General features: G+C 51.9%; 1 protein-coding gene and 1 non-coding gene across 6 annotated transcripts in view; both read left to right on the top strand.

Annotated features, from left to right (window-relative positions):
* The window catches only part of ACTN1 (actinin alpha 1), a 98085-nt gene that overhangs the window by 11638 nt on the left and 61694 nt on the right, over positions 1-24753 (top strand). Inside the window, exon 1 of one of the 5 annotated variants that reach the window (XM_059890434.1) lies at positions 22755-22807. Coding sequence (XP_059746417.1) covers positions 22763-22807 — 45 coding nt within the window. The 5' untranslated portion in view covers positions 22755-22762. 5 annotated transcript variants of the gene reach the window in all.
* On the top strand, positions 11230-11336 carry LOC112448590 (U6 spliceosomal RNA). Its single transcript, XR_003036974.1, has one exon. It is a non-coding gene; the product is annotated as a U6 spliceosomal RNA (small nuclear RNA).

Genomic DNA, 24753 nt, shown 5'->3' with positions numbered 1-24753 from the left:
GAAGCGGGGGTGGGGGTGGGGGCCCAGACCCCTGGTTTCCTGCCCTTCATCCTGGATGCTGTGCTAGCTGGGCTCTTTGGAGGTGTCTTTCATGAGTCCTGAGGACTCACTTTAGAAATCTGGATAATTTTCCAAACTCTAGCCACCTAGCTTTTCTTTTTTTTTTGGTAAGTTAAGCAGTGGTAAACTTAGAGATTCATTGTGTATAATTAGCTTTCAGCTTTTTTACAATGAAAGAATTCCACATTGGGATTTTAATTCCCTGGGCCTGTCTGGATAACTGCCCCCCCCCCGCCCCCGCACCTTTTCCTTTCCCCCTTAACGGTCTGCTTGGTGCAGGCAGCAAGGCCATATTGGGGCCCAGGGGTGTCCAGTTAGGGCACTTGCTCCCAGTCCCTTTCCATGGAAGCTGCTGGCTCAGGACAAGGCCAGCTTAGGTCCACCTTATGGCTCAGGGAGTGTGTTTGGAGTTACAGAGCTGAGCACCCACCCCCTCCCCTGAGCAGGAGCCAAGCCCGGGCTATGCTGTGGACCAGGCACATCTCTGAGTGTTTCACAGATATTAATTCATTTAATCCTCAGAACACCCGTGTGAAATGATTTGGCTGGGAGAGTAAGGAAATTTAGACCTGCAAAGGCTCAGGCGGTTACAGCTGTTATTTCTATATTTTCTGCTCTGAGGCCCGTTTGCAAAGAAGATGAACATTGCAGATTGGAGACCCTGGCCTTCTTCTCTCCAGTCCTGTTCCTGTCCCCCAGTGGAACTGATCACTATCGAGCTTGGTGGTTTTCATTCCTAAGCATCCATTTATACAGTTCCTACCTGTCTGGCTGTGTGCATGACAGATGGTGTCACACCCAGCGTATCACCGTGCACACCGCTGTTTCTGTGCTTGTCTGTCCCACACCCCACTTGGTAGGAGCTCTGACCCCATTCCATTGATGAGACGGCTGAGACCAGGAGGGGTTGGAGGATTTGGGGGATGTTTACAGGTGGCAGGTGGGGCCAGAAGCCAGGCTTCCTGCCTTTGCGGGTGGCTCTTTGTGTTCACCTGCTGCTCCTGCCACATCGGAGTTCAAAGACTGACTGGTATTTGGTGAGGGAGGGCAGGGGCAGAGAGTCTGTTTTTTATTTTCTTCCCTCCCACGTGTGTTTTTGACACCTGGTTCTCATCCCCTGGGGCATGTGCTCGTTTGCCCGCTGCCCTGGACTCACAGTACTTTGCCATTTTTTTCTCTTCCCAGGAGGGAGCCCTTCTGCTTTTATTGTTCCTGGATGAAGTAAATATGCAATGACAGAAAAGCTACTGTGAATTAAGGCATGCTTCTAAATGAATTTGTATTGTATGTCTCACAGTGGCTTCTTGCAACATTTGGAAGTTAGTTGTTCTTTGCACATAGTTTTGGAAGAGGCGGGAGGTGGGAAGCTGTGGCTGGCTGAGTCCATCTTGGCTGGGTCCCAGGGGCAGCCAGTGGGATTCCAGTTATGTCTGTCTGTGCATGCTTGGTTTCCTGGCTCTGGCCCTTTCTTCCTTCTGCCCTGGCTCTGGGCCACTCAGCCCCTTGCCTTGCTCACTTAGCGCCTGGGTAGAAGATGGGTTGGAGAGAGCTGGAGAGGACAGACATGTTGGCAGCCTCTTGACAGCCTTTGCCACACTTGCTTAGGGCACTGTTGTGAGACTCTTAGCTCTGAGGACATTTGGAAGGTTCTCAGGGGGTGTCACTCATCTATGACTGACTGGGGACTCCTTGGATGAGTGAAGGTGAGTCTGTAGGGTCTCCTGGGGCTTCCTAGTAAGGAGTCCATTGCCTGGGGCTCCTGAAGCCTGCAGCACTGGCATCTGGACACTCATGCCACCTCATCCCAGAACCTTGAAGCCTAGAAGGATAGGAGTGGTTTAACAGTGGTTCTCACTTAAATGCATCAGCGTCACCTGGAGGATTTGTTACAGCACTGGTTGCGGAGCCTCATCCTCAGGGTTGGTCATTCACTGGGTCTGGGGTGGGGCCTGAGAAATTACGTTTTTAGCAAGTGAGATGACACTTTAAGATGACTTGCAGAGGGGGGTAGATGTAGGCAGGGGTGAGGAACTGGGGCTCCTTTTGCAGTCTGCTACTGAGATCTTGAACCAGACTGTGACTTTGCTGGTAATTTCTGCCTCGTACCTCCTGACTCTCCCCCAGAATAAAGACCACGTTCTTTCTCTCTTTGGGAGGTCCAAGTTTGGGGAGGGAGGTGTGCTCTTGCACCCCGAGAAAAGGGGACTCCTCAGGGAGCTCTGATGGGCACGTGGTAGTCGGTGGTCACCAAATGTTAGACGGACAGTGTCAGCGGATGCCTTTTGAGGGGGTGTGGGAGCCACAGTCCAGCAAGAGACGTCTGCAGATGAGGAGGTACTGGGGGTGATGTCCCTTTGAGTCACCAAGGTTCACTCCAGTGATGGGGCTGAATCCGGGGCACAGAGCAGGGCTGGGGAGGCTCCTGAGATTCAGAAGGGTGCCCTGGAGTCAGGAGGAGGCCGGAGGCTGGGGAAGCTGGCCTCTAGCTCGGGATGGGCTCTGAGCCTGCCACGCCACCTGGCACCCTTCCCTGCGTGTCCTGTTGCGGGCTGGTGGGAGCCAGCGCAGGCCTCCAGCTCCCTATTAGGTAGTCCAGCTGCGTTTCTTCCTCTTTTGGCCAGCGGCCCACTTCACATTCCTCTCCCGAGGTGCTGGCCCAGCTGACACGTCTCTCCAGTCCCTGCCCTATTGCATTTGGCGGAGGCCTCTACTTCAGAAATTCTTAGGGAGTTTCTGGTCCTCTTGTGAGGGTTTGGGACCTCAAAGGAAGTAAACTTGGCCCTCGGTTTTCCTTCTCTTTCCAGTCCCAGGGCCAAGGGAGTTCTCAAGTATTGGACATGGGTGGCCTGCTCTGCTGTCTTTAGGCTCAGCCTCCTGAGGTTGTGGAACCAGACAGAACCTGGAGCTCTGCATCTCATCAGGATGTGGGGTCCAGTAGGACCTTGGTCTGCTTGCCTTCTCCTCCCTTTCAGCTTGGACCTTGGAGGGGTGTCATTTAGGAGAAGAATCGGTATGGAGATACTGCTCCTTTTTTTTGCGTTGTTAGGCCAGACAGCTGCTTTGGGAGACCCTGTCCTCTTTCCTCGGAGCAGAGAGAACAGTTGTGCGTTAGGTTCCGGGGCTGTGGGAGACCCGAGGTCTCTTAGAGCTTCCTGTGGCCACTGTGTGACGCTGGACAAGTCACAGCGGATTGTTACCTATAAAATGAGTTGTGTTAGTCGCTCAGTTGTGTCCGACTCTTTGCAGCCCCATGAATTGTATAGCCCACGAGGCTCCTCCGTCCATGGAATTTTCCAGGCAAGAATAGGAGTGGGTTGCCATTTCCTTCTCCAGGGGATCTTCCCGACCCGCGGATCATAAAATGAGGGGACTGGGTTGTAGGGTGACAGTGGGGCTCTGTTGTAAGTGTCCTGCTTGGATTATCGCGTGGAGTTGATCTTTAGGGTCTGGGTCAACGCCAGTATCCTGTGTTCTTGTCCTCTTTGTGGGGACGGGTTACTCTGCAGTCTAATACTTCTTGAGGTGACCTTGAGGTCGATCCCTGGGCTTGCAGTCTGGCCCTGAAATAACCTGCTAAAACACTGTCTCATATCTGTAGGAGTCTTCTGTGTCCTCATCCTTCAGGAATTTGTTCCCACCCTCTAGGGAGGGTATGGGTGGGGCCAGGTGAATGAACTTCCCTTAGGGACCCACAGTGCTCTGTGTCTTGGGCCCTGCTTGGACTCTCTTGCTCTGGAAATACCTGCTTGGGGTGTGGCCGAGTGGGAAGCCTGGGGAGGGGAGAGTGGAGAGCCTTGTTTAGGGTGGAGATGGGTTTCTTAGCTTTGCCTAAGGATGCGCCAGGTGTGGTCGGGGGGTGGGAATGCTGGGGTTGGCTCTGGAGGGGTGGGAGGGCATCTGTGCCCTCGGCAAGGTGGGCCACTCATAATCAGCCCTTTGTGTGGCTTGGCTGACCCACGGCCTGGTGGGAGGGAGGCGGCCTGCCCGTGGGTTCTGTGGGTAGAAGAAACTCCAAACTCCTGCCGGAGCCAGGGAACAAGGGTTTCAGCCTGGAATCTGCCCAAGGGACTGGTGTCAATGGGCAGCCTTGTGTTTCACTTTGTTTACTCCTAGAACCCAGCTCTATCCTTTCCCTGGTAGCAGTCTGAAGAAATCAAATCACAGGAGGCCCAACCAGAAGGGAACCCGTGCTGTCACCTGAGCTTCTGCACATCAGATAAAGAGACTGAGGTCCATGGTGGTGATCTGTCTTGTCCAAGGACACACTGCTTTGAGTTCATTCCTTGTGGGGCTGGTTTAAGTAAAATAATTATTCTGGGGACATATAAATCAACAACTGAAGTCATCCTTGCCAGTGGGCTCCAGAATACCTGCCGACAGATAGACGAGGTGAGCCTCTGTGCTCTGAAGGCAGGTGGGGCTGCTGGGGATCTGTGTGGGTGGTGGTCAAGTTCAGGTGAATTTCACACATGCTGACAGCTGTACTCTACTGGGTGGAGGTGGTGATGGATAGACAGGTGGGCCCTTTGCATGGCTGCCCTTACGCTCAGATGTTCCTGGCACCGGCTTCTGATTTTGCAGTTGAGGAGGGAGCCAGAAATGGTCAGAGGGACCAGTGCTGGTGATGCTAGTGGTCCTGATGTTAGCACTTAGCACTGAATTGTCATAACCACCCGTAAGATCTAGGTGCTAATACATTTTCATCTCCACTTTACAGAAGCACTTAAGCATTATTGAGATTAAATAATTTGCCCAAGCCATAGACAGAGAGGGGCTTGGCGGGCTACAGTTCATGGGGTCGAAAAGAAGCAGACATGACTGAGCACACAGCATGCACACCCAAGTTCTTGCGTGGCATTCTGGCCTGTGAAGCCAGAGTTGCCCAGCCACAGCCTGCAGTCCTAACCACCACTTTGACCATCTCCTTTCCTCTCTGCCAGGGCATGCTGCTTGATGGCAAGTCGGCCTGATTGGAGAAGGGGAACCCCTCGCTAGAGAAGGAGCTGGGTCTCCACCCTCCCTAGGCCCCAAATACCTCTCTCCTGACACACACATTCCTGTGCATTCCTGAGGAGCCAGGAAGTGACTGTCTCTGGTCCCTGCAGGTCCCAGCGCTGAGGCAGCAGTGGAGGTGGGGCAGCTCAGCCCAGATGGGGGCTTTTTATGAACCCCTCCATGCTTCTCTCTGCCTCCCTCTTTTCTTCTCCTCGTCTGTTGTCTCTCCCTCCTGCCCCGCAGTGGCACCCCAGGCACTGGCCACTCCTGAGATTGGCCTTGGGAGGTAGGCTTCGCCAGAGGGATGGCTTTCTTTGCCTTTCTCGGGGTGCAAGGTGCTGGCTGCCTTTGCGGGCTGCCCTGGAGCAGGGCTGTGTCAGGGTTGGGCTGCTCCTGTGTCTGCAGGGGGCTCCAGGCTCCCACCCTCTGAAACAGCCACGGTCGTGTTTCCCTGTCTCTCTTGCAGCTACCATGCTGGCTGTTACACATCCTGAATCTTATTTCATCCCAACAACAAGGTAGGAGGTATCAGCCCTGTTTACAGGCGAGGGAATCAAAACCCTGCAAAGTCAGAGACTGCACTGAGGCTAGTTTATGGCAGATAGGGGTTAATGCGTCTCTGGACCCAAGTGCCCACGTCCACTGAAGCCCAGCATGAGCAGAGAGTGGCAGCAGAACAGAACCCCTGTCAGACAACAACAGTAAAACGCTTCCCAGCCAGGCTAGAGTATCCTGGGTCCGGGTGGGCTGGGTGTCTCCCTCATGAAGGCGCCTTGCTGGTCTCCTCTGAGAGAAGAGGCCAGATGGAAAGCATTTACAGGCTCATGGGCACCTCTTACTCATGAGTCTGTGGCCGGGGCATTGCTCAGAAAAACTCAGGAGAACACGTGATGCACAGGCAGCCAGAAGCCAGTCGGAGCCTGTCCCTCGCATCTGGCCCGGTTCTGTGATTCCTTCTTTTCAGAGAGTTTCAGCGCCCATTGTCATTGGAACTTGTTAATAGCGGCTGTGGGAGCCTAGTGAATGATAATAATAATGATATGATAATACTGTGAGAGCTATTTGCACTAACTCTTCTAATGCTCTGCCTCGCTCTGTCCTTAGCTTTTTGCTTGTAAGCACTGGAATAAGGACTTTCCATGTATTAACCCATATATTCCTCACAATAACTTTGTGAGGTGGGCACTAATACCCCCATTTTATAGATGGGAAAACTGAGGCCCAGCGAGGTTTAGTTGTTCATCCAGGGTCCTACAGCTAGCAAGGGGCAGAGCTGGGACTTGAATCCAAGGATTTCCAGTCAGTAAGACCATACATGATTCCCTTGAGGTCAGGGACCTCCCCATGGCTTTTATTTCTGTCCTTTGGCCTAGTACCTGATACCAAGTGGACTCTAGGAAGAGTCGTAATGATAGAATGAAGGGTGTTGGCATCCTGTCCTTTGAGGGGAAGTTGCCTTTAAGTTGCAGGGATCCCAACATGGCTGGCATGACTTTCTGTTGAGGAGTGAGACACTGAGCCCCACCCTTGGTCTCCTGAAGCCACTTACTTAATGAGGGGAGCCCCTTGTATGGGGAAGACTTCAAGTGCAGATGGAGTTGGCAGGGCTGGGAAGATAAGCCCAGGAGACACAGGGCCCAGAAAGCCCCTCATTAGCTACTTGTTCCTGTGGGGAGGTCTCCCCTGTCTTCATGTTATAAGTGCCATCAGGCCTTTAACTACCAGGGAGGGATAGCAAATAATTTAGAATTTAATAAACTTATCATCAATTCATAGGGGCAGGGGTTGTTTCTTCTTTCTTTATCCATGTTTTCCTGGCATGTGGTGGGCACCTAAGGAATGTTAGTTGTGTGAATGAATGAATTAAAATAGAATCTTAATATGGAAAATTCAAGCACAGGAATAGAGAAGAGTATAATGAATCCCCGTGTACCCATTACCCAGCTTCAGCAATTAGCAGCGGAACCTGCTGGTCATACGTGGCCACCTGGGACACTTTACAGTGAGATTAGCACGCTAGGATGAACTGCTAAGAGCTTCTCGAGAGGAAAAGGACACACAGAGATGAGATGATGCTATAGGACTAGTAAGAACTCGCTTTCACGTCACTGCCATGAGACATGTGCCAGGCACGCTGGAGGTGCTTATTTGAAGGTTTGACCTGACTGCACTGGACCATGTGGCATTGGGCTCCAGCCCCAGAGTGGGAAGAAAGTTCCTGAGGGATGAGTTCAGCAGATCCATGAGATGTTCAGACACATACGCTGTGGCTAAAGGCAGTGCAGCCAACAATAGTTCATCCACTCAGTTCATATTTATTATCTCTCTTTTTAAATGGTGTTCAAATACTTTCAAAGTACAGAATAGTAAAACACATAGCCAGGTGCTTGCCACCTGGATTTAAGAGATATTAAGCACTTGCTCTTTTCAGATCACGGCCAGATGATGCAGGACATGTGTCTCTGAAGAGGCCAGTTGAGTGAGAGACCCACCACCTAGCATTTCCCTGTCATGATCAAGGATGTCACAGCCTCTACAGTGAAGGGCACGCAAGGAAGGCCCCAGGCTGCCTTTGAGGAAACCAGTAAGACCTCCCGCAGGAGGTGATACTGTGAGCTAAAATTTAAATCTAGAATATATAAGAGTGAGTCAGGCGAGGGGGGTGGTGGCAGAGAGTGGGGGAGGTGGACCAGGCAGAGTGTGACCAAAAACATGAGACAGTGAGTGTCAAGTTCTGGGAAGGGAAGGGCGGGGAATGAGTGTGAGGTGGAGCGGGGAGCAGCTGGAGGGGAAGAGGCCTGGGGGCGGGTGACGGTGAGCCCAGAGGGTCTGTGGGGGCAGTAGCGGGCTCGGGCCTGTCTGAACTGGACAGTGTGTGCTGAGAGGGTTAGAGGCCAGTGTAATCTTCAGTGGAGGTTTGGGAACGGGGCAGGGGAGGTGGGGGAACCGCGTCAGAGGAGTATTTGAAGAAAGCTGGCTGTTTAGAGCAGTCACCAGGCTGGAAGAGGCTCTGCTGGACTTGGCGTGTTGAGTGGGCCCCAGGGTTTGGAGGAGCAGGACTTGGGGGAAGTTGAGTGGAAATGGAGTTAAGCTCAGAATTTCTACTAGTCATACTTTCCAAAGAAGGAATGAACTGTTAGGTTGGGAGTTACCTGGTCTTAAATGTGTTTAGGTCTGCTGAAATGGAAATGGGGGGAATTCCCTGGTGGTCCAGCGATTAGGACTTCGTGGTTTCGCTGTTGAGGGCCAGGGTTCAGTCCCTGGTTGGGGAACGAATCCCACAAGCCATGTGGCATGGCCAAAAAACGATACGAAACAAAACCCTTCTAATTGAGGTATTCAACTAACTCTAAAAGAAATGAGATGGGAAGGACATGGAGGAAGGAGGGCACTGGCCCTTCACGGTCTTTTCTTACTCCGTGTTCTAAGAATATAAGCTGGGAGAGAGTTGGTTAAGTGACCCGTGGGCACAGACAAGTGGTGCTCCAAGGAAGGCGGCTATGGAGGAGGTGCTGGCCTGTTGCCATGGGAACCATCTCTGCTGTGGGTTTCCAGTTCCAAGGATGCCCTGAAAGGAATGAGCTCACTCCACCTGCAAGGTGATGAGTCAGCCTGCTCCGAAGTCCTGCTTGCCATCCAGGGCTGAGCAGGACCCTGCTTCTGCCCCTCATGGACCACTGATACTTCTCTGCCTGATGTGAGCCGTTGTCATTAGACAGGAGATGGAGGCAGAAGAGGCAGCCACATGCCATTCTGGTGCCCTCGGGATCCTGACTTCAGTAGACGCAGGAGAAAGCCTCTATTCCACTTGGCCAAACCATGGTGCTCAGCAGGGCTGAACTATCCTATCTGCAGGCTGCTCACCTCACATTGACAGGGCACCAGATACACCTGGGACCTTGTAGTCCCGGCACGTAGGCTAGACGGATGCTGTGTGCTGAGGGCGTTGAGGAAGTTCAGGCTGTTCGGGGATGTCTATTGGTCAGGTGTAGGGGTGGTTTCCGAGGGTGGATGAGGAAACCTTCTGGGATTTGATTGCACACTGAAGGATTAGGGGTCACTAGTTTGCCGATCGAGTCCTAGGTATATTTTTGGAGGCCTGGGCTTGTGACTCGTGGCCCTTGCCTCCCTACCGTCCCACGTGTGCAATTCATCGTTCTTATGGGGGAGTGTGCAGAAAATGTCCACTGACTGCCAGGTGAGGACTAGCATCTCAAACAGCTGTGATTTCAGAGTACGAGGCATCTTCCTCAAGACCCTACTAAATGCAGACCATCATCTACTGGGTTCTAGTCCCTCAGAATCCAGATGGGCGCTGGAGCCTGTTCCCTCCCTCCTTGGGGCAGCCTGGGGATAACATTGAAAAGGCCAGGGGAGGTTGGCTTTTCTAGTTTCTCACTGCCTGCCTGCTTCACCTCCATGGACCTCTGTTTCCATCTGAGAAGATAAATGACTTTGGGGGAACGGTGGATGACCACTTTAACCCTTTCACCTAAACACAGCTACTTAAATTTCGAGAAGCCGGTTTTGTTTTTATCCTCACGCTTGTGTTATTTTGATAACGGTGGTTACTTTTATATTTCCTTTTTATATTTACTTTTATATTTAGTTTACTTTTATATTTCCCCACTTGGCATTTTTATCAAAGATACCTTTTCTTATATAGCCACACAGCCTTTATCTTCCTTCCCTGGAGCAAGTGAGATCCAAGTGTACAGACTGTTTCATGAATACGTATTTATTTGTACTTTCCTGCATCTTTTTCTAAAAAGCATTTGAGGAAAGCATGAAAGTGAGGAAGGTGCTCTGTGACATCCTAGAGGGGTAGGGATGGAGTGGGAGATGGGAGGGAGGTTCAAGAGGGAGGGGGATATATGCATGCCTGTGGCTGATCCATGAAGATGGATGGCAGAAACCAGCACAATATTGTAAAGTAATTATCCTCCAGTTAAAAAAAAAAAACAACTTAATGCAAGTGTAGCGGAGGGAACTCGACTCTGTACTCTGTAATGACCTATATGGGAAAAGAATCTAAGAAAGAGTAGATACATGTGCATGTATAACTGATTCACTTTGCTGTCTACCTGAAATTAACACAACATTTAAAATCAACCATACTAAAAAAAAAAAAGCTCCAGAGCTTTGTCAGGGTGGTTGTAGGTGGGTGAGGTAATTGAGAAAATAATGTTAAAAGAACTTAGTTTTTGTAAGCACTGACCCTAGTTTTGAGCTGCCCGGTAGCTAAAACAAAAGGAGAAATTGGAATTATCATCTACTTCCTAATAAAGGGAAGTGTGCTGGTTCGTGAGAAAGAGACACCTTGTCTCTTAGCGTGAGCACCGAACACCAAGGGCTTTTCCATTTTAGGAGAGCAGTGTGCTGATGATGCCATCAGTGTTGGTTTCATGGAGCTCACAGAGACCTTTTTGTATATTGGTTCTTAAATCAACCTGCGGTAGAGTCAAAGGCACGGTGTTAAATCATACTGGTGTGAAGGTACTTCTGTGGGGAGCTGAGAAATGAAAGCTGGTTCCACTGTTTCTAGAGCTGCAGCCTGAGCGAGGCCCCGGTCCTTAGAGATGCTCGTCAGCGTTTCCTGGAAACTCACTTGCACTTGTCTGATAGGGGCTAGAGGGCGGTCAGTGTGGACTCCTGGGCTGTGTTCAGAGGTTTTCGGAGGCTTTTCTGAGATGAGAACTTATGCTTCCAACTGCTGGGCTGTCTGAGGCCAAAACTGCTATTTCATTAGGAAAACAAGAGTTTGGCTCACATCACCTCTTTAGAAGGAGAGCCATTGAAGCCAAAGCTGTCTTCTGGAAGCACTTGGTGGTCTGCTCAACAAGGTGCTCCTGGCCCCTGACTCTTGGCTGCAGAGCGGGGATGAGGCTGTCCAGTCAGGCGTGGGCCTGGACCTCGACTGGCTGCCCGACTGTTCCGCCAGGTGACAAACTGCTCCTCTTAATTCTCCCATCCCTGGGCATTTTCATAGTGTCCAGCTTTGAGTGCTCATAGATAATTCCTCTATAAATACTCCTTTCACCGTGGACCTTTTCCTGCATTTTAGGATAATATCTAGGAGCTGAGTAAATTGGTTAAAAGAGATGATCATTTCTATAAGTGCTTTTACATACTAATCAGTTGCCTTTAAAATGCAGACTAATAAAAAATCAAATGGTGCTCGCTGTGGCAGCACATATACTAAAATTAGAATGACACAGAGTAGATTAGCGTGGTCCCTGTGCAAGGGTGACGTGCAGATTTGTGACGCAGTCTGTACTTCTGTGCTCTGACAAACTAGAGGGGTGGGATGGGGCGGGAGGTGGGAAGGAGGGTCAAGGAGGAGGAGATATATGTATACCTACGGCTGATTCATGTTGATGTTTGGCAGAAACCAACACGATATTGAAAAGCAATTATCCTTCAGTTAAAAATAAATAAAATTTTAAAAATAATAAGAGAAATAGAAAGGGCAGGCTAGCTTAATGTGCCATCCATAATATACAAGCTATTTTTTGTTGAAGTACAGTTTCAGGTATACAACAAAGTGGTTTAGTACTTTTATAGCTTATACTCAGCCTATTTTTTTAAACTAATTGAGATGAAAAGTAGTATTTACTGCAGCAAATTTAAAAAATACAGCAAAATACAAAGAAGAAAATAAGGATCGCCTAGAATTCCCTCCGGAGAAGGCAATGGCATCCCACTCCAGTACTCTTGCCTGGAAAATCCCATGGACAGAGGAGCCTGGTAGGCTGCAGTCCGTGGGGTCGCTAAGAGTCGGACACGACTGAGCGACTTCACTTTCACTTTTCACTTTCACGCATTGGAGAAGGAAATGGCAACCCACTCCAGTGTTCTTGCCTGGAGAATCCCAGGGACAGGGGAGCCTGGTAGGCTGCCATCTATGGGGTCGCACAGAGTCTGACACGACTGAAGTGACTTAGCAGCAGCAGCAGAATTCCCTCACCCGAGAGCATGGAGGTGTGTGGTTTGATGGGCTGCTGCGGTGAATCTGTTGCCTCTTATCAGATCTGCGACAGTCCCCCCTTAATGGCCATCCTTAGGGGACCCCTACCTGGCAGAGGCGGGGGTGCCTGGTTTTCCTTGGACCCGAAGTATCTTCTCAGGCATTGGCCCGTCCCTGGCTGTAGACTTACATTTCTAAGGTTCTCAAGGGCTCGCTAACATTTTTTTCTAGTGCTAGATACATAAGAAGGTGACTGGGAAACTCTCAGGATTTAAACATTTGAGAGGAACATGTGAAATATTATCGCCTGTTGGCAACTTAGCAGTAGCTGCCCCTTGCCAGGCAAGACCTAAGGGTCAGGGGTATGGCTGCTGAGTGCTGGGGGGACAAGCAATCAAGAAGTGGGATCTGTGTCTGCGAAGATTCTGCCCGGTCCTGGCTCCTGACCGCATTCCCCAAGTTCCTGTGAGGCTCGTCACAAGAGCCAGGGTGTTTGGTGAAATTGAAGGGAAGTAGGACGAGTCGTAAATGAGAACCTGCGCCTGCCGTCGCCGTGCGGGTTCTCACTTCCCCGTTCGCTTCTCTGAACCGAGTATCCTGTGGTCCAGGCGACCCTCTCCTCTGCAGCTCGTCCTTAGGAGGGGGCCTCCTGGCGGCAGGAGAGACCGCTTCCTGATCTGGGCTGGCCCTTGTTGACCTCTTGGCTGGGGTGCCGGTGCTGGGCTGAGGGTGGCTGACACCTCCAACCCACAGCGAGATGTCTGTGACCCGAGCAGTTACGAGTCCGCTCTGAATACTGGGGTGTGAGGAAGAAGAAGGTCTGTCCATGGAATGACTTAACCTCAAATTGGGATGGAGGTCTCAGTCCCCAGGAATTCCAAGAACTAACACTTTCTTATGCAAAGTCGCTTCAATCATGTCTGACTCTATTCAGTGTCTTAGGGGGCTTCAGATGCCAGAATGGGTGAATATGCTGGGAGCGCTTGGTACTGTGGCCACAGTAGGGCTCACCTGGATGGTTGTGTTATTTTCGGTATGGGGGAGGTGGTGCACAGAAGCTTACTTTTTCCTGCAACTTTGGACTTGCCTTTGAGTTGGGTGGGATTTGGGCAGGACCGTAGCTGCCCTTGTTATGGGAAGAAGTGATGCTGAAATGATGGCTGCTTAGAGCTGCCTATCTGTGGAATTGTCAGGCCCTTGAGGAGGTGCACTTAGAGGAGGCTTGATGTTCCAGTGCTGTTTTTCCTATGGTTAGCTCATCTGACACAGTTGGGGAGAGTTTTCCTATGTCTGGGGGCTGTGGATGATCAGAACTTTGGAACCATGAGATCCACCACAGAGAGTCTTGGTGTTGGGACATTTCCTTGGGGAGGCCCTGAAGGGGGACACCACCGTAATGTCTCAGCTGCTGTTCTAGTTGTTTGGGTAAAGAGCTCCCTGCTGGAGCCTTGTAAGGCTCTAGTTTGTGGCCACGTGGAGAGGCTGGGATTGATTTATTCTGTCTGGTTGGTTAGACACTCTACCCTCTGCTTCCCCCCACCCAGAAAACCACAGTGAACTGTCAAGGCTGGTCTAGTTACAATTCATGGTAATTGGGAGAGGGAGAGGGACTCCTGAGGAGACCATGGCTTGTGCTTTGCTCTGTGAAGAGAGAGGATCTATGCTGTGAGAAGTGGAGGCAGGTAGCAATTAAGGGCCTGCTGCTGCTGCTGCTGCTGCTGCTGCTGCTGCTGCTGCTAAGTCGCTTCAGTTGTGTCCGACTCTGTGTGACCCCAGAGATGGCAGCTCACCAGGCTCCCCCGTCCCTGGGATTCTCCAGGCAAGAACACTGGAGTGGGTTGCCATTTCCTTCTCCAATGCATGAAAGTGAAAAGTAAAAGTGAAGTCACTCAATTGTGGCCGACTCTTAGCGACCCCGTGGACTGCAGCCCACCAGGCCCCTCTGTCCATGGGATTTTCCAGGCAAGAGTACTGGAGTGGGGTGCCATTGCCTTCTCTGAAGGGCCTACTACTTACACGTTATTAAATGATCATCTACTACTCCAGGTGGCCATGACTTCCCTGTAGAATTCTGGTTCCTGCAGGCACGTCCACCCTCTGCCATACAAGTGGAGAGTTTCACGCCAAGGCTGTATTCCCTAAAGGGTGGTCTGTGGGCCACCTAGCATTCATATAAAAATTGTAGCTTCCTGGGCCTTGCCTAGACCTGCTGAACCAAACACTCTAGTCTCAGAGCCATGGAATCTGCATTTCTAGCAAGCTCCTACCTCAAGTTTTAGACAACACTAGAGCCCACTCCAGTACTCTTGCCTGGAAAATCCCATGGACGGAGGAGCCTGGTGGGCTGCAGTCCATGGGGTCGCTAAGAGTCGGACACGACTGAGCGACTTCACTTTCACTTTTCACTTTCATGCATTGGAGAAGGAAATGGCAACCCACTCCAGTGTTCTTGCCTGGAGAATCCCAGGGACGGGGGAGCCTGGTGGGCTGCCGTCTATGGGGTCGCACAGAGTCTGACACGACTGAAGTGACTTAGCAGCAGCAGCAGAGACCTCTGTGAAGGATGACCTGGGAATGTTGTTGCCTCAGGCTGAACGATAGGTGTTCAGCCAAACGAGCTCAACTCTTTCACTTCCCCTGGGACATCTTGGTGATGCTTTGTCTCCTCATAGACTGCAAATTCACTAGCTGCGCCCCGCCCCCGCCGCAAATGTGAGTCGGGTATCTCTTCTGGACCCCGAGCCCAGAGGGGAAGTATTGATGGGGGACGGGAGGGAAGATCTCCTCCTGTTTCCTCCTGTGACGGTTTTGGCTTTGGAGCAGGTGGGCCGGTGGGCTATCTGCAAGGCTGCGTGCAAGCACTGTTGGGGTGACCATGGTGGGTGGAAGCCGCTTTCTCATCCTGGACTTGCAGAGGGGGTGTCTGTACCAGACAGGCGGCCCACCCTGTCCTGGCCACTAAGCACAAACATCTGTGTCCTGCAGTGACCTGCCAGCCCCGTTGTTTGGTTTCCTGTGGAGGGAGGGCTTTTCAGTGTTGTGTATCCTGCTCTGCCTGCCTCCCCTCCCCGTCCACCTTAGTGACCTCTGGTCTTCTACTCTCAGTTGAGCCAAATTCTGACTGTGGGCTGTTGTCTGGGTTCTAGCTTTCCTCCAGACAGCGTGACAGGAGGGGTTTGGGTTGGCCCTAGACTGTGTAAACGCCTCCTCATTGTTATGGCCCTGGATCATTTCAGCCTGGGGGTCTGCCAGCAGCAGTGTGTTTGCTGGCCCAGACTCAAACTGTCCCCTCGAGATAGGGGCCCAGGCAGCACAGGAAGCTCGAAGGCCTGTAGGACTCAGCTTAACAGGCAATTCCCTAATGACTCCACACCCTTAGGGGGTCATCTTGGAGGCTCTAGGTCAAGAAACCCTCTGGCAGCCTTCTGCCTAGCAGAGGGGCTGAGAGTTTTGCAGGGGAGATGTGGCACTGTGGGGGCCACAGTGTAGAAGGGGATCAGGTAGGGAAAGCTTTAGGGGAGCTACAAGGTCTACTGATGTCAGAGTGGACTGGGGTTACAAGAAGGACGGGTATAGAGGACTCAGAGGTCGGATTTAAGAAAAAGGATGTCCAGAGCACTGAGCCTGGAGGCCCAGAAAAGATGAACTCTTCCAGTCAGAACAACTGAACTTTAAAAAGTAAGAAGAGAATCTGATCAGGGCAGGCTTCTAGTCCAGTGCGTGCTTGTGGTCTTTTCTGAAGTCCTTGAGGATTGGTGCAGCCTGTGGGTTAGTATCTGGGGCTTGTTTACGTAGCAGAACTATGGAAATGTTCTTCCCCTTGGGCCGGGTAATTCCACCCCCAGGATTGTGTCCTGAGGAAAGCGTCCAACTAAAACAAAGAAAGGCTTCAGAATAGTCTCTGTGCTGTCCATAGGAGCAGAAGGGAAGGTTCCTGTGTCTCACTCACGTCAGGGGAGGAATTTAACAAACCGTCCTGACACATGATCGTGGTGGAACATTTTTTCAGCCTTTAAGTGACATTTAGGATGATCACACAGGAATAAAATGCTCAACAGAATGTTGAAAGCAGGAGAACTTCATCTAGTATGTACATTGTAATCGGGTGCAACTGTAAAAATCTGTGTAAACAGGAAGATAGCATACAAAAGTGAAAATGACTGTGTCGAAGTTATAGGATTAAATATGTAAAAAAAGATAGTACTCTTTTTTTTTTTTTTTTGCAAGTCAGAGAATTGCTGTCTGCAGCAACATCCCTCTCCAAATGTTTTTCTGCCATCACCTGCCCTTTTTCTTGAGGAATGGCAGCTCAGTGAGATTTAACTGTCTGTTCTGAGCACTTTGCTGAGTGCTGTGCACTGTTGGGTCCCATGAAGCACACAGAGTGGGTAAGACACGGCCCCCTGAGCTTGAGAACAGGGTGTGTGTCCGCTTGCTGCGGTGACTGGATGTGCTGAGCAAGCTGATTGGTGCTGATTGCTGGGGCGTGGTCCTAGCATGGCCAGGAGTCACGGGGAGGAGAGGAGGCAGGTAGATGGACGGTCTGGGCCTTCAGCCAGAATTGGACATACATACAGGACCAGAGGACGAGATGGTTGGATGGCATCACTGATTGAATGGATGTGATCTTGCAAACTCCAGGAGATGGTGAAGGACAGGGAAGCCTGGCGTGCTGCAATCCATGGGGTCGCAGAGTCGGACATGACTGAGCAACTGAGAGAGAACAACAAGGAGGACCAGGAGAACTTTCATGACCAGGGAGTCACCTGCCTGGCAGCTGGGAAGCCCGCAAAGCCCAGCAAGAGTCCAGTTCTCCTAGGATGTGTTTTATCCGAGTCATCACTGCTTTGAATGAGATCAGAGTTAAATAAATGCCCATGATTCACTCCATTTTCTCGAGAGACTGGAAACTGAAGGCCAGGAAATGAACTCTTCCAGGAATCTCCAACATGCCCCCCGGGACCAGGCTGCTGCTCAGGCCTGCTCCCTTTGGGATGGCTGTGCTTGTCTGCCAGCTCCGGCCGTGCCCTCCCCGGGGGCAAATCCCCTGTTCACGATCCCCACCTGTGAGGCTGCACTTTGGTCCCTGTTGGGCTAGTGGAGGGGGGTGGGGTTTCAGCGTTCCTTCCCCAGTGATCTCTCCTTTTAAATCTGTCCCTGGCCTGCAGGGCTGCTGGGCACTCCTGGGAGGCCGCCCATCCACACTTTCCATTTGGGGACCTTGACATTTTGTTTAAGAGAGGATGTGATTGAGAGAGTGTGAGGGTGAGAACCAGAGGTGCTGGCTCTTTAAGGCTTGGCCTTCAAGTGAATTTTGGCAGAGGGGACACTGAACGTTTAATTTTAGGGCCAGGAGAGGGTGGGGGAAAGTCCCTGTGCATCTGCTTTGTGTTAAGTTCTTCCCTTCAGAAAAGGGCTGTGTTTGTGGTTCAAATCCGGCAGAGATGGGGCGAGCAGGGCTCCACTTCCCCGTGCTAGACAGTGGGGCACAGGGAATGCATAGAGCTTCCTTCTGGTCCTCTGACCCCATCCCAAGATAAAAGGTTCCAACTCTGAGACATCTTGGACATCCATTTTATCCCGGAGGTTGAAGCAGGCGTTTGCCTCCAGCAGCTGAGCTTTGCACGCCGAGCAGTGGAGCACCCAGAGTTGGCTAGCTGTCAGCTCGGCTTGTCTGGATCTGAGGGTCCTGCAGGGGTCAGCAGTGCTGCTGGTTCCCGCAGGCATCCCGGCTGTGATCCCGGGTTTGAGGGCTTGTGTATAGGAGGCCCAGGCTGTCAGACCTGGAAGGTCCTGCACAGACCAGATGCTGGATCTGGTCTCACTCTTGACAGATGAGGAAACTGAGGCCCAGAGGGCCAAAGAAGCTTGTCCAAGGTCACATAGTGAATCAGCGGCGGACTCGGGATTTGAACCAGACTTTCCTGACTCTCAAGTTTGGTTTGGTACTCTCTTGGGGGTGCCATCAGGCTTCCCTTTCTGCCTGCTGTTTGTGTGACTCTTCCAGGTTCTGCTTCCTCAAAGGGCTGGCCTTGGGGATATGGGTTGTGATGGCAAGTCTTGAAACTTGGTGGCAACATTCACGAGGCTGTGAGCACCTCCAAGGCTGGCTGGCTCACTGCCATTTTCCAGCACTGTCTCTGTCCCTGCACAGGGTAAGAGCTCAGAAAAAAATGAAATGAATGGATGAATGGGTGGCTTGGCCTGAGGGTGGAGGTACTGGTGTTCCAGTTAGAAGCATTGTGTTTCCTTCTGAGCATCTGCCCTGAAGCTGTCCTGTTCCAAGGCTGGGTCTTGTCTTCCCAGCCCTTTCTTGGTTCTGGCCCATCACCCAGCTTCCAGGGAAGTCTAGGGTTTCAGAGCTAAAAGGAGCCTTTGATAGAAAAGGGTCCATCCCCTTCGAGTTACAGATAAGGAAACTGAGGCAAGGCCAGTTGTCTGGGGTCTGCAGGTCCTGGATGGATCAGCAGGGACTAATCAGTGGGAACACAGGACTGAAGGCAGAGCCTGGTGTGTTATGGAGGGAGCTATGGGTTCTCTGTACCTCCCTCATCCCGTGTCTTCCTCAGTTGGGCAGATGAACCATTTCCTCTGCCTCCCTCTTCAGTCTAGCTTCCTCCCCACTGTGGAGGAGGATGGTGGGATGGTTTCACCAGTGCCATCTCGGGAGAGGCTAGGGCATGCAGGGATGGGCCAAGTCATTCCCTTGTGCCGTCCTAGAAGGGGAAAAAGGGTGCCCAGGCTCGTTTCCTCCTGGGGAAACCATAACTGGAGTCATCCTGGAGTCAGAGCCCAGGGAGGGGCCCTCCAACCCCTCCATCACCTCTGGCTTGAGGGGGTACTTCCCTCCTGCTGGTTTCATGGGAGCAGAGGAGGGCCAGGGGACACATGTGGTACACCTGGCCAGCACCCAAAGCCTGACTTACTGCTTTTGGAGGGGTATTTCTCATGGTCCACTGCAGACCAGGCTGGTGGTGGTAGCCAGAGGAGTCAGGCAACATCTTTGTGCCATTCTAAGAACCGGGAGTTCTTAAATCCCATCGTGGGTTGCAATTTGAAATCTGTTTGCCTTATAAGGCTAAATGTCTTTGTTGGTTTTATTATGAAAGTATGACATGCTCATGGTAAAAACAAAATAAAACAATAAACAATTCCCCACATGTAACAGGTTATTTTTGTATGCCACACACAATATTTCATATTTAATTTATATATATGCATATATATGCTGCTGCTGCTGCTAAGTCGCTTCAGTCGTGTCCGACTGTGTGCGACCCCAGAGACGGCAGCCCACCAGGCTCCCCTGTCCCTGGGATTCTCCAGGCAAGAACACTGGAGTGGGTTGCCATTTCTTTCTCCAGTGCATGAAAGTGAAAGGTGAAAGTGAAGTTGCTCAGTTGTCTCTGACTCTTAGCGACCCCATGGACTGTAGCCCACCAGGCTCCTCCATCCATGGGATTTTCCAGGCAAGAGTACTGGAGTGGGGTGCCATTGCCTTCTCCGATATATATAATTTACTTGACTGTAAATATACGTAACTTAAGTTTACCATTTTGACCATTTTTAAAGTGGGCATTTCAGTGGCAACAGGTACCTTCACATTGTCGTGCTGCCATCACCACCTTCTCATAAACCTGAAACTCTGCACCCACGGAACAGCAGCTCCCTTTAGTCCTCCCCCAGCCCCTGACCACCACCATTCGTTCTTCTCTGTGAACTTGACGGCTTTAGGAACCTCATTAAAGTGGAATCCAGCAGCATTTGTCCTTTCACGTCTGGCTCATTTCACTCCGCACAGTGTCCCTAAGGTTCATCCCCGCTGTGGTGTGCCAGCACCTCCTTCCTCTTTAAGGCTGGCTGAGGTCCATTGCACGCGCACACGCCTTTTGTTTACCTGTGCATTTGTTGATGGATATTTGGGTCATTCCACCTTTTGACTATTGTGAATAATGCTGCTAGGAATGTGGGTATGCAAATACCTGTTCAAGTCCTTGCTTTCCCTTCTGTTCTGTCTATACCCAGAAATGGAATTGCAGTATTTTACGTACTGACAGTTTACTATTCGCAAACTCTCAGGCACTTTGAGCCTCCATGGCAGGGGTGTTTAGGTCAGCACAGCGCCCTGGGCCCTCCCCCACATCCCCTTGCTCGTGCCCCAGGGCCGGGTCCCTGGCTGGCTGGGCCTGCCGTGGTAGCTGTCAGCCGAGGTGGTGGCCAGCTGGGTCTCCTTGTTGTTCTGTGTCCAGGGCCGGCCGCAGCACAGCTCTGGGGAGAGCTAGTGCGAAGCTCTGGATCTCCTGATGGAGGAGGGCCTGTGGTGGCCAGATCCCCATCCCTCTTCTCTGTAAATCTGGTGAAGCAGGGTGCAGTCTGCTGGGCACCCTGGAGTGGAACAGGGACCCCAGAGCCAACTGGCCCCGTTTTCCCACACTGGCTTTTTCCCCCAGTTCTTCCTGCCCCAGGCTGTTTGTCTCCTAGAAGGTTACTGTGTGATCCCTCGTCTTCCAGGGAGTTCCAGAGACTAATGGCACACTTCCTAAATTCCCGTGGAGAAAAGGTCTATTTCTTGCTAACAGAGCGAGCTCTCCCCTCCGGCTTCCTGCTCTACTCGGGTCCAGCACTGTCTGGAGTCTGGCCCCCAAACATGCTCACCCTGCAGAGCGAACTGGCTTCTGCCTGCTGTCTGGAGTGGACCTCCACCATGTGCTGTGTCCTGGCCCCTGGCCAGGATCTGTGTTGTTATTTCCCGATGCTTAGTCCATGTGTCATTGGTGGGGTGTGTAGGTACCTATCGGCTTGGCCGTGGCTCCCTGGGAGCTGGGCTGTCTCTCTTGTTGTAGCAGTCACTGGTCTAGGACCCTGTACTTACAGGTGCTCAGTGAGAGAAAAGAGAAAGTAAAAAGAGTTTGGGATCTGGTTGGGAAATGCCTGGTTTGGGGTTTGGGGCCTGCTCTTTGCCAGCTGGGTTAATTAATCTTCCAGAGTCTATCTCTAAAACAGGGATCAAAATCTCCCTCTTAAAACTTGTTGTGAAGAGTGAATGTGATGATCAGGACAAAGTGCTTAGTGAGTGTCACTAAATGTCAGCCGTGTCATCATTGTGCCCTCTAAGTGGGAGAAAAGTCACCCGCTGCCAGGTCTGGGTGAGGAGCCTGGGGGAAGGCGAGGTTTTAGGAGGGCCATGATGCTTTCCTCTGCTTCTCAGTTGTCTGGTCCCTGGAGAGGCTGGGAGAGGAGCAAGAAGCTGTGTGATGCCGTCTGGCTGGGTGGCGGCAGTTTCCTCTGCAGGAGGAAATTACTTCCTCTCCAGGGAGTCCGGAGTTGTGTGAAACTCTCCGTGCAGCCAGTTGCTGCTTGCCGAGCAGTGATTGTGTGTTGGGGGAAAGGAGGAGTCCAGGGTACCTTGGGCTTCATTCCAGATGTAATGTCTTCTGATCTTGGCACCCTATCCTGTTAGACCTTCTGGGAGCCCTTCTCTCCAGCACCAGGAGGTCTGGCTCAGAAGTCCCCCTGCCCTGGGCTGACAGGCCCCTGTCCTGACTATTTCTTACGTGGGTCCTGTGTACTTTTGTGGACTTCCGAGGTGGTGCTATTGGTAAAGAACACGCCTGCCAATGTAGGCAATGTAAGAGATGCAGGTTTGATCCCTGAGTCGGGAAGATCCCCTGGAGGAGGGCGTGACAATCCACTCCAGTATTCTTACCTGGAGAATCCCATGGACACAGGAGCCTGGCAGGCTCTGTTCCATGGGGCCACAAAGAGTTGGACATGACTGAAGCCACCTGCCTTTGTAGATTGCAGGCTCCAGGATCCTGTCTCCCTCACATATGGGCATAGGATGCAGCAGCCTGTCTCCATGCAGTAGAGTGCACCTTTATCCTACAGGATAGGATGCTTGGGACCACCTGGGCACAGGTCATGTCCAGGCTCTAGGGTGGGAACAGTAGAGCGAGTCCAGCTTGGGGTTGCTGGTTCCTTTCTGCCCCTCCCTGCAGGAGAGTCCATCTGGCAGAGGTTTCTGGGTACTGAGAACAGCCTTTGGAGCTGCCAGTTCTGGGCTGGAGGGGAGCTCTGCTGTCTTACTAGCTGTGTCCTCCGACAGGTCCTTCTTCTGAGCCTCGGTTTCCTCATTTGTAGAAAGAAGGCGATCTCTCTTGCAGGATCACTGCCAGGACTAAACGAGATGATGGCATCCTGCACCTAGTGGGCTCTCTAAGCAGGGGTTGTTATTTTGTAAGTGTGCCCAGAGCCAAGGAGCATTTACACAAACTCTTCTTTCCCTTCTCTGCCCAGAAGGCAAGGTCATAAAGACTTCCGGTGTGTTTTCAGAGCCCAGAGTTGCTGCAACACGTCTGATTCTAGGATTTACCTGGAGTACTTGTTACTTGCTAAAATACCGATTCTTACTGCAGAATTCCTGAACCAGAATGGCAGTTGTTGGGGTGGGGTCTGTATTTTCATCATATTGTATGATTCGGCCAACTTGGGAAACCTCACCTCCCTCAGATTGCTTTCCCAGTGGCTGTATCACTTGTTCTTCACAAGAGCCCTCTGGGGCAGGTCTGAGGCAGTATGGCCCCACGTAAGATGAGGGGGGCTTTACAGGTGAGACGGTGGAGTGGAAGGGTCAGAGGTGGTGGTGGTCTGAACAGACGGCTGGTTCCCTGGTGGTGGAACCAGAATTAGAACTCAGATCTCCCAGTGCTGTGTCCATTGTGCCTGCAAACATTCTAGTAAAGCATGGAAAAGGTGGGGGATGGAGAAAAATGGGGCAACTGGAAGGAGGTGAGTAACAAGGCCGCAGTGGTGGCAGGGGGAGACCCGCGACGCCCCTCCGACCCCCTTGTGGGAAGCCTGCAGAGGCCAGCACGGGAACAGGTGGCAGGCACGCTAGGACACTTCCCCAGGTGTGCCTTCTGAAAACCCGGGCCCAGGTGAGCTTGACGAGCAAGGGCTTTGTCCCAGGGTCGCTGGGAGTCAGCAGGTGTGAGGAGTTTAGGGGTGGCTGGGGCCAGGTGGGCAGGGCCCGAATGAGACACACACATACACACACCCTGGATCGAATTGCTGTTGTTTGTTGCTCAGTCGTGTCTGACTCTTGCGACCCCGTGGACTGGAGCCCACCAGGCTCCCCTGTCCCATGGCATTTCCCAGGCCAGAATACTGGAGTGGGTTGCCATTTCCTTCTCCAGGAGTTCTTCTGGGCCCAGGGATCAAACCTGTGTCTCCTGCATTGCAGTCGGATTCTTTACTGCTGAGCTACCAGGGAGGTCCCTGGACTTAGGGGCCCATTTTAGCCTCATATCTTCCATAAATTTTTCTGTATGCACTGAAGTTCAGTTTGCAAATATATATTTATTTATATGAGTCTTTGATTAACATTTGTCATCCTTCTTAGACCAAAGTCTCCTTGATTTAGGGGCTATGTCTTTACTTGGCCCAAAGTGGGACCTTCCCAGGGCCATTGGCAGAGTCCTGGGCAGGTAGGTCTACTTCTCTCCCCCTTCCCCCTTTTTATGATTAGGTCTGGAAAGCCTTCTAGAAGCACAGGCAGGACTGGCTCCTCTTCTCAGATGGAGAAGTCAGAGTGTGCGGGAGAGAGGAATGGACTTGGCCAAGGTCAGCTGGCCATGGCAGATGCAGGGGCCCACGGCCTCCCTTCTTCCTTATTCCCGAGGTTGGCCTGGTGTCCATGATCGGTCCTCTGTGTACCGGATCCCCTTCCAGTTTCCGCCAAGAGGCTCCTGATGATGATTTCAGGTTGATTTTTCTCCCTGTGTTGGTGGAGAGGTTTGGGGAAGGGGGGTGGCGGGAGGCATTGGAATTGCTCTTTTAAGGTGTTCCAGGGTGAGATGGGCCACCCTGACTGCACAGCAGGGTTACCTCTACATGGACAGGGGGCTTCAGCAGCTGCCTCTGCCTGGACCCACCCCCAAGAGCGATCCGATTGGGCTGCAGTGAGGTGGGCTGTGGGCAGTGAGAGAGGAGGAGCACTGCCCGGGCTGGTGCCTGTGACCTGCTGCTGGGCCCGCGGGAGGAGCAGGAGGGAGGAGGGCCACGCTGAGCCAGTGTGGGTTAGAAGCATGAGCTCTGCACTCCTCCAACTGGCTGTTTGATGTGACCGTGTGAGCATCTCTGTCTCAGTTTTCTCCTCTGTAGAATGGATTGAATGACAGCACCAGCCTCATAAGGTAGCAGTATTGAGGGCTGGCTGTCTCAATAGTGACAGAGCACTTGGGGCAGTGGGCTGCGGAGGCAGCCTGCTCTCTGAAGTCCTCTGTGCTGACTTCAGGTTAGATTGTCAGGCTGCAGACGGTGGGCCTTCTGTAACCGTGGTGAATGCTGTGGATGTCTAGCACCTGCTGCCTTCCTCTGTTGGCTTGGATCCACAACCTTGGTGTGACCTCTGAGCCCTCCTTCCCTCCCTCGCTCTCTCCCTGAGTATCTCTCACACCCACCCACTTCTCTGTCCCTGCCACCACCACCCTGGTCTAAGTCACCTTTGCCTCTTGCCTGGACCTCTCTTGCCGTGGCCCCCTGACTGGTCTCTCCTGCCATTCTGGTCCTCCTCTGATCTGTTCTTCACACTGTGATTATGTAACTCTTTCTAAAATGTAAGTATGTATAAACTAGCACCTGATTCCTGCACACCCACCTTACCCTACCCTTCAACCCTCAGCTGAAATCAAATAAAACCTCTCCCTTGTTCTCAGGAGACACCATCCAGTGTC

This window comes from Bos taurus, chromosome 10, assembly GCF_002263795.3.
Source record: "Bos taurus isolate L1 Dominette 01449 registration number 42190680 breed Hereford chromosome 10, ARS-UCD2.0, whole genome shotgun sequence".
Lineage (NCBI taxonomy): Eukaryota > Metazoa > Chordata > Mammalia > Artiodactyla > Bovidae > Bos > Bos taurus.
Note: the sequence above shows the minus strand (reverse complement) of the source record. Positions and strands in the feature narration are given on the sequence as shown.